The sequence below is a fragment of the Rutidosis leptorrhynchoides genome, chromosome 9 (assembly GCF_046630445.1).
Source record: "Rutidosis leptorrhynchoides isolate AG116_Rl617_1_P2 chromosome 9, CSIRO_AGI_Rlap_v1, whole genome shotgun sequence".
Classification (NCBI taxonomy): domain Eukaryota; kingdom Viridiplantae; phylum Streptophyta; class Magnoliopsida; order Asterales; family Asteraceae; genus Rutidosis; species Rutidosis leptorrhynchoides.
Genome location: NC_092341.1, coordinates 88,596,544 through 88,617,604, shown reverse-complemented (window position 1 = coordinate 88,617,604; position 21,061 = coordinate 88,596,544). Strand labels below are relative to the sequence as shown.

The window sequence follows — 21,061 nt, the reverse complement described above, 5'->3', positions numbered from 1 at the left end:
TCTCGGTCGGAGATAATCGATAAAGGTACACCGTGTCGGGCTACGATCTCCTTAATGTAAAGTTGTGCAAGTTTCTCCATTTTGTCCGTTTCTTTCATGGCAAGGAAGTGTGCGGATTTGGTGAGACGGTCAACAATAACCCAAATGGTATCATAACCGCCCGTCGTTTTTGGTAGTTTGGTGATAAAATCCATCGTTATTCTTTCCCACTTCCATTGCGGGATCTCGGGTTGTCGAAGTAGTCCGGACGGTCTTTGGTGTTCGGCTTTGACTTTGGAACATGTCAAACACTTGGAAACATAAGTAGCTACGTCCCTTTTGATGTTCGGCCACCAATATAGTTGTTTAAGGTCGTGGTACATCTTATTGGCACCGGGGTGAATCGAGTATCGTGACTTATGGGCTTCGTCTAAGATAAGGCTTCGTAGATCCCCATAACTAGGCACCCAAATTCTTCCGGCGGAATATCGGAGTCCGGTTTCTTTGACTTCGAATCGAGAGGTGAGGACGTTCAAGTGTTCGAGAGAGATGTTTTCATCCTTGAGAGCCTCATCTTGGGCTACCCGAATTTGGCTATTAAGGTTTGTGTGGATGGTGATGTTTAAGGCTCGGACACGAAGAGGCACCGCTCTTTATTTTCGACTTAAGGCATCGGCTACTACATTTGCCTTCCCGGGATGGTAACGAAGCTCGCAATTGTAATCGTTTAAGGTTTCAATCCACCTTCGTTGTCTCATGTTTAGTTGCTTTTGATCGAAAATGTGTTGAAGGCTTTTGTGATCGGTGAAGATAGTACTCTTGGTTCCATAGAGATAGTGTCTCCACATTTTAAGTGCAAAGACAACGGCTCCGAGTTCGAGATCATGTGTCATATAGTTTCGTTCATGAATTTTGAGTTGTCGAGAAGCATAAGCAATGACTTTCGTTCGTTGCATCAATACACACCCAAAACCATGTTTTGAGGCATCGCAATATACAACAAAGTCATCATTGCCTTCGGGAAGTGACAAGATAGGAGCGGTGGTTAGCTTCGTTTTCAAGATTTGGAATGCGGATTCATGTTCGGTCGCCCAAATGAATTTCTTTCCCTTGTGAGTCAATGCGGTTAGAGGACGTGCAACCAAAGAGAAGTTTTCGATGAATCTACGATAGTACCCGGCGAGACCCAAAAATTGACGAATGTGAGTAGGAGTAGTAGGAGTCTCCCATTTGCTAATGGCTTCGATTTTCGTTGGATCGACTTTAATACCTTGGTCACTTACAACATGACCAAGAAATTGAACTTCCTTTAACCAAAATTCACACTTGGAGAATTTGGCATAGAGTTGTTCTTGTCTTAAAAGTTCAAGCACAAGTCGGAGGTGTTCCTCGTGTTCTTCTTCGCTTTTTGAATAGACTAAAATATCATCGATGAACACGATAACGAATTTGTCAAGATACGGTTTGCACACGCGGTTCATAAGATCCATGAACACCGCCGGTGCGTTAGTGAGACCAAATGGCATTACAAGAAATTCGTAACTACCATAACGAGTTCGGAAAGCGGTTTTGGAGACATCTTCCCCCTTAACCCTTAGTTGATGATAACCCGAGCGGAGATCGATTTTCGAATATACACAAGACCCTTGTAGTTGATCAAAGAGGTCATCGATGCGAGGAAGAGGATATCAGTTCTTAACCGTCAATTTATTTAGTTCACGATAATCAATGCACATTCGTAGGGATCCGTCTTTCTTCTTGACGAATAAAATCGGAGCGCCCCATGGTGAATGGCTAGGTTGAATGAAACCACGGTCAAGTAACTCTTGGATTTGACTTTGCAATTCTTGCATTTCAGATGGAGCGAGTCTATATGGTGCACGTGCTACGGGTGCGGCTCCCGGAATAAGATCGATTTGGAATTCAACCGGTCGATGAGGCGGAAGACCCGGCAATTCGTCGGGAAATACATCGGAATAGTCACTAACAATTGGCACATCATCGATGTGCTTCTCATCGGACTCGACTTTCTTAACGTGAGCAAGGATCGCAAAACAACCCTTACGGAGTAGTTTTCTAACTTTAATACACGAAACGAGGTTGAGTCCGGTGCAACTCTTATCGCCATAGACGATCAAAGGTTCACCATTCTCGATAGGAATTCGGATTGCGTTAAGATCACAAAGAATGTGAGATTTCGTTTTGACTAACCAATTCATACCGATTATTACATCAAAGCTTCCTAGTTCCATGGGTATCAAATCAATTTCAAATTCCTTACCCAAAATGTTTATCGTACACCCCCGGTAATATGTGTCGGCACTTAATAGTTTCCCGTTAGCCACTTCAATGGTATAAGTGGTATCTAATGGAAGAGGTGGAGTGCTAAAAGAATGAGTCAAAGTCTTGGATACAAAGCATTTATCGGCACCTGAATCGAATAAGCAAGAGACATAAGAATTGTTGAGAAGAAACGTACCCGTGACTAGTTCAGTGTCATCCCGGGCTTCCTCGGTGTTGATGTTGAAAGCTCGGCCGCGCGTATTGGGGTTATCTTTCTTGTTTGGGCATGCATTTCTATAATGACCCGTTTGGCCACATTCGTAACAAGTGCCCGTCTTTGGCGCATTGGGCCACTTTCGAGCGACGGGAGTGGCACTTTTACAATCGTTGGCCTTATGACCAACTCCTTGGCACCGGTGGCAAATTATCTTACTACATTCGCCAAAGTGATGTTTGTTGCATTTGTTGCAAAGAGGTAGGTTCCCGGCATAACCCTTCTTGCCGTCGGAAGTGAAAGATTTCTTGGCAAAGTTGTTGTTGCTTGATTGGGAGGGTTCCCACTTTCTTTTGTTGCCGCCCGATTTATCCTCGGCCTTAGGTGCCGGAACTACGATTTCATCAACCGTTTCAATTAGTTGGCGAGCCATGTTCATAGCGGCTTGATGAGTAGTGGGTTTGGATGACATCACCCCTTGTTTGATGCTTTTTGGAAGACCGAGCATGTAGAGCTCAATCCTTTGAGATTCGGGGTTAACAAGATTAGGACACATCAAGGATAGTTCGGCGAAGCGTTGATTATAAGCTTTAAGATCGTTTCCGACCGCTTTCAAAGCTCTTAGTTCTTCCTCAAGCTTTCGGGTTTCTTCGCGCGGAAAATATTCAACAATCATCTTTTCCTTTAGATCGGCCCAAGAGAGGGCATGAGCTTCATCGGTACCCACCGATTGAACATAGGTGTTCCACCATGTTAGAGCAATTCCGGAGAAAGTGTGAGTGGAGTATTTGACCTTGTCTTGGTCCCGACAACCGCTTGTGCTAAAGACGGCTTCCGTTTGCTCAAACCATCGGGTGAGCACGACCGGTCCCCCGGTTCCATAAAAAGTGTGAGGTTTGCACCCCATGAAAGCTTTATAGGAGCATCCCTCGTTTGAGTTTCCGGCTCCATTGTTGTTGTTGTTGTTGTTGTTGTTGTTGTGGTTGTTATTATTATTGTTGTTGGATGAGTGACCGGCCATGGCCGCATCTACGGCGGTAGCTATCATCCGTTCGAGAGCTTGTTCGGGAGTTTCATTGCGGCGTACACGACGAGGAGCCATTGTTCCTTCAAGACACAAGAATATCATTGATTAGTATTCTCAATAATACTAACCGTGATATAGAATAAAGATAAAGAGAAGTTTTTCCTCGACTCGCCTTAAATTCTTTATGCCATAATGTCGGAACGTTCATATGAGTCACCGTAATATAATCCCGGAAATTATATTACCCTGATTCATATGTGCATTCGACATTATTCTATAAAGTCAAGGTGGCGTGTCAATCAAATTAAACAACATGAGATTAAGATGAACTAAGAGTAGATATGAGTAGAAGCGTTCGAGTATAAATGCACATTTTGTCAAGTAATTCCTATGTCAAGTCTATATGCCGGTTGTAGTCTAGACTCACCAATGTACCCTATGACTCGGGGTTGACACTAATGAACTCTAAATCCCTACAACCAACGCTCTGATACCATCTGTAGCGACCCGACCAAATCGTCATTGACGGCGCCGTCTACTTAGGTCCCGTTACGTGGTCATAAGTCTTTAAAACAACGTTTGACCAAAAGATATGTCGCATTCATTTCAAATGTAAAGGTTGTTCAAGTTTACAAGAATAGTTCCACCACAAGTTACGATACAAAGTTTTAAGTACAAATGAAACTTATGCGACACAATTTAAAAGTATCCAAAAGACGCTCCATGTATGCATATATACTCGACATCCAATGCAAGTATCAAAATCATGAGCGGAAGCATGTATCATGTATCGTTCAAGGACCTGAGAAAAACATAGAAATCTGTCAACGAAAACGTTGGTGAAATCATAGGTTTAAGTAAGTAAGTACACGTGAACCACAAGATTTGCATCAATGAAATAATAGTAATACATTCCAAAAGTTTGTTTCACGAGCACCCAATTATCAATGCTTAACGTTTCCTTCCATTGAACCCCATCACTTAGTGCTAGAACATACACTGTTTCTCGAAAATATATTTCATTCGTAAACGGTAGCGAACCGTTTGAATGAGGGTTTGTCAAACCCATATGGATCCATACAACATAAGTTCTCGCTTACACCCGGCAAGTGTAACTAATGATAATCGAATTGAGGATTTTGTTCTAAACTCGTATGTAGAATGTTTGTTTTCCCGTACTTGTGTTCACTTAGTAAAAAAAATGTTTATGTTTTCTCATCCCAAATGTAAGTTCAAAAAGAGTAAAAGTGGGACTATGATCTCACCTTGAGTGCACGAGTAGTAAGGTACTTCACAAAATAACGTGTGCGAAGGATAGTGCTAGTCTTGACCTAAACAAATAGGTCGTATCAATAACGGTAAACACGATAGGTCAAAGATGTTCAATTAGTCCTATGGCTCGTTACGACTCGATTATTTAGCATGTGAAATCAAATTGTCAAGTTTCATGCAAGACACAAGTATATAAACAAGTTAGGAAGGTTGCAAAATCATTTGGTTAAGTTTGACAAAAAGTCAAACTTTGGTCGGTCAAAGTCAACGAAAAAGTCAACACGTTCGGGTCGTGTTCCGAACTATTTTTCTGAGGTTTTTAATCATGTATGAGCATGCTAGTACAAGTTACATGTGAATCGGAGGTGCGTAGCATAGCAAACATTATTCGAAAATTGACCAAGTTGGACAGACCCAAACGGCGCGCCGCGCGGGTATATGGCGCGCCGCGCCAATACCTGTGCAGAGAATTCTGGCAGTTTTTAAGTTTTATGCACGAACCTAACTTCAAACAATCACCATTTATGATCCGCAAACAATCAAGACGAGTATCTTATACCGTTGGGAAGGTAATTTGACGAGGAAAACAACTAAACACATTTCATCAATCAATCTACCTATTACAACAACCAAAACCGCATCTAATGCTTAACATTAACCGTATACAAGTTCATAAATGCAATTCAATGATTCGGGCAATCAATTTACATGAATGATATGCCGTTTCGAAGGTAATCAAGCATACAATCCAACTAAACACTTACCAATAATAATCCATGGCATTCAATGCATCAAAAGTCCATTTCAAGTTCATCAAACCCTAACCCAAATTCACCAAAATCAATAATCAAGTTCATGAAGTTTTCTAAGGCAACCTACACATCAAATTGAAGCTAGAGATGCTAGTAACACAATTAAAGCATCAACTTTTAACATCTAACAACATATGATCATCCAAAATTCAAGAACAACACACCAAAATTCAAGTTCATGCTAGTTACACTAAAACAACGAGATCGAGCATATAAATCATATATTCATGTTAGACTTGAGCCATAGACACTAATTAACACTTTTATAAGTTAAAAACATCAAGAACACAAAATCTAGTGATTTTAGAAAGTTACCCAAATTTGATGAAATCGGTATGGAATCGAAGAGGAGATCACGAGGAGTTCAAATATGTAATTTGTTTGGCAAGATGACCGCTAGCTCGATTTTGGATGATGAATCCTTGTATGGAAGTTGAGAGAAAAGTTGAAGTAGTAAGAGTGAAAGAGATGAGATTGAATGGATGAGGATGAGGGTTGACTCTTTGACCTAGTCAAAAGTTTCAACCCTTGGCAAGTTTGGTCCCTTAACTTTGAATCGGGTGCGTTAAATTACCTACACAAGATATTTTGAAACGCGTATTAACGGGAGATGTTATAAACATATAACGGAGTTTGAAATAGTATAAAGGAAAAATAAACGGAAAAAGGCGGGATGTTACAGAACCAAAGTTTGAATATGATTATTACCTTGTATTAGAATGATAACCTACTGTAAGAAATAAAGATTTCTTGAGGTTGGATGATCACCTTACAAGATTGGAAGTGAGCTAGCAAACTTGAAAGTATTCTTGATTTTATGTAACTAGAACTTGTAAAATATATGAAGAACACTTAGAACTTGAAGATAGAACTTGAGAGAGATCAATTAGATGAAGAAAATTAAAGAATTAAAGTGTTTGTAGGTGTTTTTGGTCGTTGGTGTATGGATTAGATATAAAGGATATGTAATTTTGTTTTCATGTAAATAAGTCATGAATGATTACTCATATTTTTGTAATTTTATGAGATATTTCATGCTAGTTGCCAAATGATGGTTCCCATATGTGTTAGGTGACTCACATGGGCTGCTAAGAGCTGATCATTGGAGTGTATATACCAATAGTACATACATCTAAAAGCTGTGTATTGTACGAGTATGAATACGGGTGCATACGAGTAGAATTGTTGATGAAACTGAACGAGGATGTAATTGTAAGCATTTTTGTTAAGTAGAAGTATTTTGATAAGTGTCTTGAAGTCTTTCAAAAGTGTATGAATACATATTAAAACACTACATGTATATACATTTTAACTGAGTCGTTAAGTCATCGTTAGTCGTTACATGTAAATGTTGTTTTGAAACCTTTAGGTTAACGATCTTGTTAAATGTTGTTAACCTATTGTTTATTATAACAAATGAGATGTTAAATTATTATATTATCATGATATTATGATATATAATATATCTTAGTATGATGTATATACAGTTAAATGTCGTTACAACGATAATCGTTACATATATGTCTCGTTTCGAAATCATTAAGTTAGTAGTCTTATTTTTACATATGTATTTCATTGTTAATACACTTAATAATATATTTACTTATCATTTAACATAATTAACCAAGTGTATCAATATCTTAATATGATTCATATGTACCTAGTAAGACGTTGTTATAACGATAATCGTTATATATATCGTTTTCGAGTTTCTTAAATTAATAGTCTCATTTTTATGTATATAACTCATTGTTAAAATACCTAATGAGATACATACTTATAATAAAAACATGTTAACTATATATATAACCATATATATGTCATTGTATAGTTTTTACAAGTTTTAACGTTCGTGAATCACCGGTCAACTTGGGTGGTCAATTGTCTATATGAAACATATTTCAATTAATCAAGTCTTAACAAGTTTGATTGCTTAACATGTTGGAAACATTTAATCATGTAAATATCAATCTCAATTAATATATATAAACATGGAAAAGTTCGGGTCACTACATTATGTTCGTCTTCTTTTTTTATTGACTAATTGGTTAAGTGTTATCAAATCACAGCTTTGTTGAAAGAATTTTGTAGATATGTTAGTTTGTTCTCTGCAACTTCATTTTTTTCTTACTTATTTTTGTTTTTTTTTTTTTTTGTTAATCTTTGGTATCTATCTATTTTTGTAATGTTATTGTTTCAGTTTATTGCTTTGCACTTTAATCATCAATTCTATAAAGGTATTAATTCATAGAGGAAGATAAGTTGAAGATGTAGTTTCGAATTCGTTACTTGCTTTGTTGAAAGAGCTTTTTCAAAAGAGATGTTACTCTTCGTCATGTAACAAAGGTACATTGTATTTTCATGTCAGAAAAATTTGAAGTTCTGTTTATGATCTCACATCACCTTTATAATTTAATTTTCATAAGTCTATGCGTTATAGATAAATTTTTTAATCATAACTATCTTTGACGATATACTTGGTCTATGCAGATAACGTAAATGAATGAAAATTCTGAGTTCGGACAGTGATGATTTACATTCTATGCAAATTGAATATCCCAAGATGAAGATGCGTGAAGTTTTTGGAGGTTTTAGCATCTACTTTGTAATGCCATTTAAGGTTTGTTTTTTTTTACTTTTGTTTGATTTTCTTTTAGGATTAGTAGATGTTGACTTTAATAAATGTGGAATTGATACTCAGTTAGTCAATGGTACTCTTGAGTTCGTTTATAGTTGAAAACTAAAATTGAAGATTGCAAATACTTTCATGGGTAGCATTGAAGCTCCCAATTTCAATTATTTCTCTTATATACTAAAAGAACACCGTATTTTGGTCGTATTACTCCATCAAACGACATTCAAGAGTTGGGATCTCTTTCCTGCAGGCTAAATGTGTTTAATTCGTTATGGCTACTCTTAATTATTACTTTATTTTCTTATTACTTTATTTTCTTATTCGTTATTGATATGTGGTTTTATGATGTTATTTGTGTTTGTGGAGTTATTGTCTTCGTCTATGTTTTCTTTTTGTTGTTTGGGTTCGAGCGAAAGATTGCTCGATATATGTTTCTGTTATAATGGCACCTAAACAAAGACATAACAAGTCTATGGTGGCTGTTTTCCCATCGTTGTGTGTCACTAGATTTTGTGTTTTATATATAGTTATCTGTATATTTATATTTTTACTATTCAAGGGATTTGTTTGTGCTTTGTTATGCTGTTTATGTTTGTGTATGTAGCTGTTGGTGTTTCGCCTGTTGAACTCCTGTTGCTCGCACATTAAAATCTGTGAGTTCCTCTTTCGACCAAGGTCGTAGTTTACGCAATTACTGCTATTTGGTTTCTCTAATTTTTTGTTCGCTGTAGTCATAAGATTGCTTCCTTTTTTGACGTTATATTTTTATATAATCTTTCTATTAACTGCTAATGAAGTAATCGACCCGAGAGAGTGAGTTGTGTAGTAATACAATTTATCTTTACTATGTGCATTACACAACGGTTTGATAACGCATAGGATCAATGGTTTTCAGGACAGTTTATGGTTCAGTATTTTTATATTGGACAGGGTATGTCTTAATAGAGCATACATATTGCATTGTAAGTGGAAAATGTATGTCTATAGAGCATACATATTGCAGGTTTTTGTAGTGGACAAGGTATATCATTATAGAGCATACATATTGCATTGTAAGTGCTATTTTTTTAATTGTTTAAAACAAAATCCAAATTCAAACAGTCATAGTCACTTGCTTTTTACATTTCTATGTTTAAAGCTTTTTACCCTGAGTTAGTTTGGTTTAATATGTTTTTTTGGATGTGGCACTGGTTATTTTATGGTGGATGGCAGGCTCAATGTTGGGTCATTAGTGTTTTTGAAATAAGCAGATCAACACCATCAAGTAAGAATTTGAAAGTGGTCCCTTAATCTTTATAATTTTTTGGTTTAAAATCTTTTCCATTGACTTTTTTGTTGTTGTGTACGTATTGTTCTTTATTCACATTGATTAATTAGACGATTAATCTTAGGAAAAGAAAGCTTGTGAATTATGTCCCAACTCAGTTGAAGAAATGTTACAGTGATTTCTATATTTGTCCCAGGTTAGCTTTATTATTTCTGACTGCCAACTCTATACTTTAATTCTTTCTATCATGTGTTATGACTTGGGTTTTATTTTATTTTTTCAAATGTCTATGATGCATGCAAGGTATATATCATCTGGAATCTGATCTTTTTTAATCTGTATTTCAGTCTATCACTTCATCTGGATTTAAGAAGGGTGAATTCTTTTTGGCTGATGTCAACACGAAACTGATCAGCAAAAACATCACAACTGATATCAAAGTGGACACAGGCTCCAGGGTAACAATTCTTTAGAAATTTTTTTTTTTTTTTTTTTTTTTTTTGCTTTTCATGAACCATTACAACTTTTTCAAGTTGCTAAACTGATATAATTGCTGGTGCTTGTATGGTATATATCATAACTTCTGTCATGACTTATTGTTTCACTTCATACTTGATAGAATAATTTTGACTTTGACCCATTGATTACTGTTCATTGAACATTTTGTATAAAATTTACTTTTCATTGGCCAGAGTTATTAATTAATGTTATGCAAATACTTTTCTTCTGACTATGAGACTATCATGTTGGTTTTCACAACCATCACTATCGATGAACCTGCACCTGGGCTGAAAACAATTCTCAGCTTCGTTGTTCCTGATCAAAAAACTGCCAAGGTGCGTTTGCAACCCTCTAACATTTTCTATCGGGTTACAAACATGTCTGTTAAATTTAAGGAAATTTAATTTACAGGTTGAACTTCAATACTTGCATGAGCATGCTGGAATCAGTACCAGCATCGGTTTGACCGCTAGCCCAATAGTCAACTTCTCTGGTGTGGCTGGGACCAACACACTTGCACTCGGGACTGACGTTTCGTATGATACTGCTACTGGGAATTTCATCAAGTACAATGTGGGCCTGAGTTTCTCCACTTCCGACCTCATTGCATCCTTGACACTGTAAGTAACTACAAGGTTGCATCATTGACCTAACTTTGACCAACCTTGACTTTGACCCGACTTTTTACCGTTTGTTTTTGGGCGACTTTACATCACTGAGTAACTCTCTTACATGAAAGTTTGCTTCCTTTATTTCTTTTTCTGGATGATTTTTTAATTACTCCGTAGTATTCTAATGATGGCTCACAATACAAATGATTTGATTAAGTTTCATATAATACCGATTACGATACTTACTTTTACCATATCCTTAGTTTCTAAATTAATACTATTTCATACCGGCTGATGTTCAACGCTCGGGCTCTTATAGCAACCTACATATTTTCGCCCTTACCCCTACATATTTTTGCCGATTATAGCAACCCCCGTGCAGAGTGTGCTGATGATTTAGAGTTGCCTTTGCGATGTTTTCGTGCATTTTTTGCGATGATTCTCATTGCTTTTCAAACCTGATTGGCCGCAATTTTAGTGCAGTTTTCAGCTGAATTGTACGGGTTTTCTACTGATTTTGTAAGATAATTGCAGCCATGGAGCTGGTCAATTTTAACATGGATATGTTGATTTTTGCAATAACATATAGCCCTTCTGCTGCTGATATTTTGCAGACCCTTTTATTGCTGATCTTTGCAGTGAAATGCATCAACATTACAACTAATTTTGCAACAACTATTGTGCAAATTTCATACATATTACTTGGCTAATATACACTATATTTCATGGATGATTTACTGCAGCCTTTCTGCAACTAATGATACATTAGTATATAAAACAATTGGGAACAATATTTTTGTTACCTAGAATTGATGAAATAACAAACATGATTTGCACCTGGATGCCTTTGAAATGTCCTGTTCTTATTGATTAAAAACGTTCCATATTAATTGATTTCGTTGAGAGGTTTTGACCTCTATATGAGACGTTTTTTTCAAAGACTGCATTCATTTTTAAAACAAACCATAACCTTTATTTCATAAATAAAGGCTTAAAAAGATTTACGTAGATTATCAAATAATGATAATCTAAAATATCCTGTTTACACACGACCATTACATAATGGTTTACAATACAAATATGTTACATCGAAATCAGTTTCTTGAATGCAGTTTTTACACAATATCATACAAACATGGACTCCAAATCTTATCCTTATTTTAGTATGCAACAGCGGAAGCTCTTAGTATTCACCTGAGAATAAACATGCTTTAAACGTCAACAAAAATGTTGGTGAGTTATAGGTTTAACCTATATATATCAAATCGTAACAATAGACCACAAGATTTCATATTTCAATACACATCCCATACATAGAGATAAAAATCATTCATATGGTGAACACCTGGTAACCGACATTAACAAGATACATATATAAGAATATCCCCATCATTCCGGGACACCCTTCGGATATGATATAAATTTCGAAGTACTAAAGCATTCGGTACTTTGGATGGGGTTTGTTAGGCCCAATAGATCTATCTTTAGGATTCGCGTCAATTAGGGTGTCTGTTCCCTAATTCTTAGATTACCAGACTTAATAAAAAGGGGCATATTCGATTTCGATAATTCAACCATAGAATGTAGTTTCACGTACTTGTGTCTATTTTGTAAATCATTTATAAAACCTGCATGTATTCTCATCCCAAAAATATTAGATTTTAAAAGTGGGACTATAACTCACTTTCACAGATTTTTTACTTCGTCGGAAAGTAAGACTTGGCCACTGGTTGATTCACGAACCTATAACAATATATACATATATATCAAAGTATGTTCAAAATATATTTACAACACTTTTAATATATTTTGATGTTTTAAGTTTATTAAGTCAGCTGTCCTCGTTAGTAACGTACAACTAGTTGTCCACAGTTAGATGTACAGAAATAAATCGATAAATATTATCTTGAATCAATCCATGACCCAGTGTATACGTATCTCAGTATTGATCACAACTCAAACTATATATATTTTGGAATCAACCTCAACCCTGTATAGCTAACTCCAACATTCACATATAGAGTGTCTATGGTTGTTCTGAAATATATATAGATGTGTTAACATGATAGGTCGAAACATTGTATACGTGTCTATGGTATCTCAAGATTACATAATATACAATACAAGTTGATTAAGTTATGGTTGGAATAGATTTGTTACCAATTTTCACGTAGCTAAAATGAGAAAAATTATCCAATCTTGTTTTACCCATAACTTCTTCATTTTATATCCGTTTTGAGTGAATCAAATTGCTATGGATTCATATTGAACTCTATTTTATGAATCTAAATAGAAAAAGTATTGGTTTATAGTCGGAAAAATAAGTTACAAGTCATTTTTGTAAAGGTAGTCATTTCAGTCGAAAGAACGACGTCTAGATGACCATTTTAGAAAACATACTTCCACTTTGAGTTTAACCATAATTTTTGGATATAGTTTCATGTTCATAATAAAAATAATTTTCTCAGAATAACAACTTTTAAATCAAAGTTTATCATAGTTTTTAATTAACTAACCCAAAACAGCCCGCGGTGTTACTACGACGGCGTAAATCCGGTTTTACGGTGTTTTTCGTGTTTCCAGGTTTTAAATCATTAAGTTAGCATATCATATAGATATAGAACATGTGTTTAGTTGATTTTAAAAGTCAAGTTAGAAGGATTAACTTTTGTTTGCGAACAAGTTTAGAATTAACTAAACTATGTTCTAGTGATTACAAGTTTAAACCTTCGAATAAGATAGCTTTATATGTATGAATCGAATGATGTTATGAACACCATTACTACCTTAAGTTCCTTGGATAAACCTACTAGAAAAGAGAAAAATGGATCTAGCTTCAACGGATCCTTGGATGGCTCGAAGTTCTTGAAGCAGAATCATGACACGAAAACAAGTTCAAGTAAGATCATCACTTGAAATAAGATTGTTATAGTTATAGAAATTGAACCAAAGTTTGAATATGATTATTACCTTGTATTAGAATGATAACCTACTGTAAGAAACAAAGATTTCTTGAGGTTGGATGATCACCTTACAAGATTGGAAGTGAGCTAGCAAACTTGAAAGTATTCTTGATTTTATGTAACTAGAACTTGTAAAATATATGAAGAACACTTAGAACTTGAAGATAGAACTTGAGAGAGATCAATTAGATGAAGAAAATTGAAGAATGAAAGTGTTTGTAGGTGTTTTTGGTCGTTGGTGTATGGATTAGATATAAAGGATATGTAATTTTGTTTTCATGTAAATAAGTCATTAATGATTACTCATATTTTTGTAATTTTATGAGATATTTCATGCTAGTTGCCAAATGATGGTTCCCACATGTGTTAGGTAACTCACATGGGCTGCTAAGAGCTGATCATTGGAGTGTATATACCAATAGTACATATATCTAAAAGCTGTGTATTGTACGAGTACGAATACGGGTGCATACGAGTAGAATTGTTGATGAAACTGAACGAGGATGTAATTGTAAGCATTTTAGTTAAGTAGAAGTATTTTGATAAGTGTCTTGAATTCTTTCAAAAGTGTATGAATACATATTAAAACACTACATTTATATACATTTTAACTGAGTCGTTAAGTCATCGTTAGTCATTACATGTAAATGTTGTTTTGAAACCTTTAGGTTAACGATCTTGTTAAATGTTGTTAACCCAATGTTTATAATATCAAATGAGATTTTAAATTATTATATTATCATGATATTATCATGTATGAATATCTCTTAGTATGATATATATATATATATATATATATATATATATATATATATATATATATATATATATATATACCTTAAATGTCTTTACAACGATAATCGTTACATATATGTCTCGTTTAAAAATCATTAAGTTAGTAGTCTTGTTTTTACATATGTAGTTCATTGTTAATATACTTAATAATATATTTACTTATCATTTTACATAATTAACCAAGTGTATCAATATCTTAATATGATTCATATGTACCTAGTAAGACGTTGTTATAACGATAATCGTTATATATATCATTTTCGAGTTTCTTAAATTAATAGTCTCATTTTTATGTACATAACTCATTGTTAAAATACCTAATGAGATACATACTTATAATAAAAACATGTTAACTATATATATAACCATATATATGTCATTGTATAGTTTTTACAAGTTTTAACGTTCGTGAATCACCGGTCAACTTGGGTGGTCAATTGTCTATATGAAACATATTTCAATTAATCAAGTCTTAACAAGTTTGATTGCTTAACATGTTGGAAACATTTAATCATGTAAATATCAATCTCAATTAATATATATAAACATGGAAAAGTTCGGGTCACTACATTATGTTCGTCTTCTTTTTTTATTGACTAATTGGTTAAGTGTTATCAAATCACAGCTTTGTTGAAAGAATTTTGTAGATATGTTAGTTTGTTCTCTGCAACTTCATTTTTTTCTTACTTATTTTTGTTTTTTTTTTTTTGTTAATCTTTGGTATCTATCTATTTTTGTAATGTTATTGTTTCAGTTTATTGCTTTGCACTTTAATCATCAATTCTATAAAGGTATTAATTCATAGAGGAAGATAAGTTGAAGATGTAGTTTCGAATTCGTTACTTGCTTTGTTGAAAGAGCTTTTTCAAAAGAGATGTTACTCTTCGTCATGTAACAAAGGTACATTGTATTTTCATGTCAGAAAAATTTGAAGTTCTGTTTATGATCTCACATCACCTTTATAATTTAATTTTCATAAGTCTATGCGTTATAGATAAATTTTTTAATCATAACTATCTTTGACGATATACTTGGTCTATGCAGATAACGTAAATGAATGAAAATTCTGAGTTCGGACAGTGATGATTTACATTCTATGCAAATTGAATATCCCAAGATGAAGATGCGTGAAGTTTTTGGAGGTTTTAGCATCTACTTTGTAATGCCATTTAAGGTTTGTTTTTTTTTACTTTTGTTTGATTTTCTTTTAGGATTAGTAGATGTTGACTTTAATAAATGTGGAATTGATACTCAGTTAGTCAATGGTACTCTTGAGTTCGTTTATAGTTGAAAACTAAAATTGAAGATTGCAAATACTTTCATGGGTAGCATTGAAGCTCCCTATTTCAATTATTTCTCTTATATACTAAAAGAACACCGTATTTTGGTCGTATTACTCCATCAAACGACATTCAAGAGTTGGGATCTCTTTCCTGCAGGCTAAATGTGTTTAATTCGTTATGGCTACTCTTAATTATTACTTTATTTTCTTATTACTTTATTTTCTTATTCGTTATTGATATGTGGTTTTATGATGTTATTTGTGTTTGTGGAGTTATTGTCTTCGTCTATGTTTTCTTTTTGTTGTTTGGGTTCGAGCGAAAGATTGCTCGATATATGTTTCTGTTATAATGGCACCTAAACAAAGACATAACAAGTCTATGGTGGCTGTTTTCCCATCGTTGTGTGTCACTAGATTTTGTGTTTTATATATAGTTATCTGTATATTTATATTTTTACTATTCAAGGGATTTGTTTGTGCTTTGTTATGCTGTTTATGTTTGTGTATGTAGCTGTTGGTGTTTCGCCTGTTGAACTCCTGTTGCTCGCACATTAAAATCTGTGAGTTCCTCTTTCGACCAAGGTCGTAGTTTACGCAATTACTGCTATTTGGTTTCTCTAATTTTTTGTTCGCTGTAGTCATAAGATTGCTTCCTTTTTTGACGTTATATTTTTATATAATCTTTCTATTAACTGCTAATGAAGTAATCGACCCGAGAGAGTGAGTTGTGTAGTAATACAATTTATCTTTACTATGTGCATTACACAACGGTTTGATAACGCATAGGATCAATGGTTTTCAGGACAGTTTATGGTTCAGTATTTTTATATTGGACAGGGTATGTCTTAATAGAGCATACATATTGCATTGTAAGTGGAAAATGTATGTCTATAGAGCATACATATTGCAGGTTTTTGTAGTGGACAAGGTATATCATTATAGAGCATACATATTGCATTGTAAGTGCTATTTTTTTAATTGTTTAAAACAAAATCCAAATTCAAACAGTCATAGTCACTTGCTTTTTACATTTCTATGTTTAAAGCTTTTTACCCTGAGTTAGTTTGGTTTAATATGTTTTTTTGGATGTGGCACTGGTTATTTTATGGTGGATGGCAGGCTCAATGTTGGGTCATTAGTGTTTTTGAAATAAGCAGATCAACACCATCAAGTAAGAATTTGAAAGTGGTCCCTTAATCTTTATAATTTTTTGGTTTAAAATCTTTTCCATTGACTTTTTTGTTGTTGTGTACGTATTGTTCTTTATTCACATTGATTAATTAGACGATTAATCTTAGGAAAAGAAAGCTTGTGAATTATGTCCCAACTCAGTTGAAGAAATGTTACAGTGATTTCTATATTTGTCCCAGGTTAGCTTTATTATTTCTGACTGCCAACTCTATACTTTAATTCTTTCTATCATGTGTTATGACTTGGGTTTTATTTTATTTTTTCAAATGTCTATGATGCATGCAAGGTATATATCATCTGGAATCTGATCTTTTTTAATCTGTATTTCAGTCTATCACTTCATCTGGATTTAAGAAGGGTGAATTCTTTTTGGCTGACGTCAACACGAAACTGATCAGCAAAAACATCACAACTGATATCAAAGTGGACACAGGCTCCAGGGTAACAATTCTTTAGAAATTTTTTTTTTTTTTTTTTTTTTTTTTTTTTTGCTTTTCATGAACCATTACAACTTTTTCAAGTTGCTAAACTGATATAATTGCTGGTGCTTGTATGGTATATATCATAACTTCTGTCATGACTTATTGTTTCACTTCATACTTGATAGAATAATTTTGACTTTGACCCATTGATTACTGTTCATTGAACATTTTGTATAAAATTTACTTTTCATTGGCCAGAGTTATTAATTAATGTTATGCAAATACTTTTCTTCTGACTATGAGACTATCATGTTGGTTTTCACAACCATCACTATCGATGAACCTGCACCTGGGCTGAAAACAATTCTCAGCTTCGTTGTTCCTGATCAAAAAACTGCCAAGGTGCATTTGCAACCCTCTAACATTTTCTATCGGGTTACAAACATGTCTGTTAAATTTAAGGAAATTTAATTTACAGGTTGAACTTCAATACTTGCATGAGCATGCTGGAATCAGTACCAGCATCAGTTTGACCGCTAGCCCAATAGTCAACTTCTCTGGTGTGGCTGGGACCAACACACTTGCACTCGGGACTGACGTTTCGTATGATACTGCTACTGGGAATTTCATCAAGTACAATGTGGGCCTGAGTTTCTCCACTTCCGACCTCATTGCATCCTTGACACTGTAAGTAACTACAAGGTTGCATCATTGACCTAACTTTGACCAACCTTGACTTTGACCCGACTTTTTACCGTTTGTTTTTGGGCGACTTTACATCACTGAGTAACTCTCTTACATGAAAGTTTGCTTCCTTTATTTCTTTTTCTGGATGATTTTTTAATTACTCCGTAGTATTCTAATGATGGCTCACAATACAAATGATTTGATTAAGTTTCATATAATACCGATTACGATACTTACTTTTACCATATCCTTAGTTTCTAAATTAATACTATTTCATACCGGCTGATGTTCAACGCTCGGGCTCTTATAGCAACCTACATATTTTCGCCCTTACCCCTACATATTTTTGCCGATTATAGCAACCCCCGTGCAGAGTGTGCTGATGATTTAGAGTTGCCTTTGCGATGTTTTCGTGCATTTTTTGCGATGATTCTCATTGCTTTTCAAACCTGATTGGCCGCAATTTTAGTGCAGTTTTCAGCTGAATTGTACGGGTTTTCTACTGATTTTGTAAGATAATTGCAGCCATGGAGCTGGTCAATTTTAACATGGATATGTTGATTTTTGCAATAACATATAGCCCTTCTGCTGCTGATATTTTGCAGACCCTTTTATTGCTGATCTTTGCAGTGAAATGCATCAACATTACAACTAATTTTGCAACAACTATTGTGCAAATTTCATACATATTACTTGGCTAATATACACTATATTTCATGGATGATTTACTGCAGCCTTTCTGCAACTAATGATACATTAGTATATAAAACAATTGGGAACAATATTTTTGTTACCTAGAATTGATGAAATAACAAACATGATTTGCACCTGGATGCCTTTGAAATGTCCTGTTCTTATTGATTAAAAACGTTCCATATTAATTGATTTCGTTGAGAGGTTTTGACCTCTATATGAGACGTTTTTTTCAAAGACTGCATTCATTTTTAAAACAAACCATAACCTTTATTTCATAAATAAAGGCTTAAAAAGATTTACGTAGATTATCAAATAATGATAATCTAAAATATCCTGTTTACACACGACCATTACATAATGGTTTACAATACAAATATGTTACATCGAAATCAGTTTCTTGAATGCAGTTTTTACACAATATCATACAAACATGGACTCCAAATCTTATCCTTATTTTAGTATGCAACAGCGGAAGCTCTTAGTATTCACCTGAGAATAAACATGCTTTAAACGTCAACAAAAATGTTGGTGAGTTATAGGTTTAACCTATATATATCAAATCGTAACAATAGACCACAAGATTTCATATTTCAATACACATCCCATACATAGAGATAAAAATCATTCATATGGTGAACACCTGGTAACCGACATTAACAAGATACATATATAAGAATATCCCCATCATTCCGGGACACCCTTCGGATATGATATAAATTTCGAAGTACTAAAGCATTCGGTACTTTGGATGGGGTTTGTTAGGCCCAATAGATCTATCTTTAGGATTCGCGTCAATTAGGGTGTCTGTTCCCTAATTCTTAGATTACCAGACTTAATAAAAAGGGGCATATTCGATTTCGATAATTCAACCATAGAATGTAGTTTCACGTACTTGTGTCTATTTTGTAAATCATTTATAAAACCTGCATGTATTCTCATCCCAAAAATATTAGATTTTAAAAGTGGGACTATAACTCACTTTCACAGATTTTTTACTTCGTCGGAAAGTAAGACTTGGCCACTGGTTGATTCACGAACCTATAACAATATATACATATATATCAAAGTATGTTCAAAATATATTTACAACACTTTTAATATATTTTGATGTTTTAAGTTTATTAAGTCAGCTGTCCTCGTTAGTAACGTACAACTAGTTGTCCACAGTTAGATGTACAGAAATAAATCGATAAATATTATCTTGAATCAATCCATGACCCAGTGTATACGTATCTCAGTATTGATCACAACTCAAACTATATATATTTTGGAATCAACCTCAACCCTGTATAGCTAACTCCAACATTCACATATAGAGTGTCTATGGTTGTTCTGAAATATATATAGATGTGTTAACATGATAGGTCGAAACATTGTATACGTGTCTATGGTATCTCAAGATTACATAATATACAATACAAGTTGATTAAGTTATGGTTGGAATAGATTTGTTACCAATTTTCACGTAGCTAAAATGAGAAAAATTATCCAATCTTGTTTTACCCATAACTTCTTCATTTTATATCCGTTTTGAGTGAATCAAATTGCTATGGATTCATATTGAACTCTATTTTATGAATCTAAATAGAAAAAGTATTGGTTTATAGTCGGAAAAATAAGTTACAAGTTATTTTTGTAAAGGTAGTCATTTCAGTCGAAAGAACGACGTCTAGATGACCATTTTAGAAAACATACTTCCACTTTGAGTTTAACCATAATTTTTGGATATAGTTTCATGTTCATAATAAAAATAATTTTCTCAGAATAACAACTTTTAAATCAAAGTTTATCATAGTTTTTAATTAACTAACCCAAAACAGCCCGCGGTGTTACTACGACGGCGTAAATCCGGTTTTACGGTGTTTTTCGTGTTTCCAGGTTTTAAATCATTAAGTTAGCATATCATATAGATATAGAACATGTGTTTAGTTGATTTTAAAAGTCAAGTTAGAAGGATTAACTTTTGTTTGCGAACAAGTTTAGAATTAACTAAACCATGTTCTAGTGATTACAAGTTTAAACCTTCGAATAAGATAGCTTTATATGTATGAATCGAATGATGTTATGAACACCATTACTACCTTAAGTTCCTTGGATAAACCTACTAGAAAAGAGAAAAATGGATCTAGCTTCAACGGATCCTTGGATGGCTCGAAGTTCTTGAAGCAGAATCATGACACGAAAACAAGTTCAAGTAAGATCATCACTTGAAATAAGATTGTTATAGTTATAGAAATTGAACCAAAGTTTGAATATGATTATTACCTTGTATTAGAATGATAACCTACTGTAAGAAACAAAGATTTCTTGAGGTTGGATGATCACCTTACAAGATTGGAAGTGAGCTAGCAAACTTGAAAGTATTCTTGATTTTATGTAACTAGAACTTGTAAAATATATGAAGAACACTTAGAACTTGAAGAT

The 21,061-nt window shown here is 34.1% G+C and overlaps 2 protein-coding genes across 2 annotated transcripts; both read left to right on the top strand.

Annotated features, from left to right (window-relative positions):
• Positions 1-8,090: 8,090 nt before the first annotated feature.
• LOC139868234 (mitochondrial outer membrane protein porin of 36 kDa-like) lies at positions 8,091-13,517 on the top strand. Its single transcript, XM_071856563.1, has 10 exons — positions 8,091-8,175; positions 8,245-8,298; positions 8,827-8,854; positions 9,102-9,153; positions 9,226-9,243; positions 9,435-9,503; positions 9,837-9,947; positions 10,227-10,325; positions 10,402-10,610; positions 13,496-13,517. The coding sequence occupies exons 1-10, from the start codon at positions 8,091-8,093 to the stop codon at positions 13,515-13,517; spliced, it is 747 nt and encodes a 248-aa protein (XP_071712664.1).
• Positions 13,518-15,416: 1,899 nt separating this feature from the next.
• Positions 15,417-20,848, top strand: LOC139868233 (mitochondrial outer membrane protein porin of 36 kDa-like). The gene is made up of 10 exons (XM_071856562.1): positions 15,417-15,501; positions 15,571-15,624; positions 16,153-16,180; positions 16,428-16,479; positions 16,552-16,569; positions 16,761-16,829; positions 17,163-17,273; positions 17,558-17,656; positions 17,733-17,941; positions 20,827-20,848. The coding sequence occupies exons 1-10, from the start codon at positions 15,417-15,419 to the stop codon at positions 20,846-20,848; spliced, it is 747 nt and encodes a 248-aa protein (XP_071712663.1).
• Positions 20,849-21,061: the final 213 nt, after the last annotated feature.

Excerpts from the sequence above, each read along its gene's own strand:
- LOC139868234 (XM_071856563.1), top strand. The coding sequence starts at position 8,091 with ATGAAAATTCTGAGTTCGGACAGTGATGATTTACATTCTATGCAAATT. Across the intron at positions 8,176-8,244 it reads GATGCGTGAAGTTTTTGGAG|GATTAGTAGATGTTGACTTT; the intron begins GTTTTAGCATCT and ends ATTTTCTTTTAG. Across the intron at positions 9,504-9,836 it reads CAAGTAAGAATTTGAAAGTG|TCTATCACTTCATCTGGATT; the intron begins GTCCCTTAATCT and ends TCTGTATTTCAG.
- LOC139868233 (XM_071856562.1), top strand. The coding sequence starts at position 15,417 with ATGAAAATTCTGAGTTCGGACAGTGATGATTTACATTCTATGCAAATT. Across the intron at positions 17,657-17,732 it reads CTGATCAAAAAACTGCCAAG|GTTGAACTTCAATACTTGCA; the intron begins GTGCATTTGCAA and ends TTTAATTTACAG. Across the intron at positions 17,942-20,826 it reads CTCATTGCATCCTTGACACT|TTCAAGTAAGATCATCACTT; the intron begins GTAAGTAACTAC and ends CACGAAAACAAG.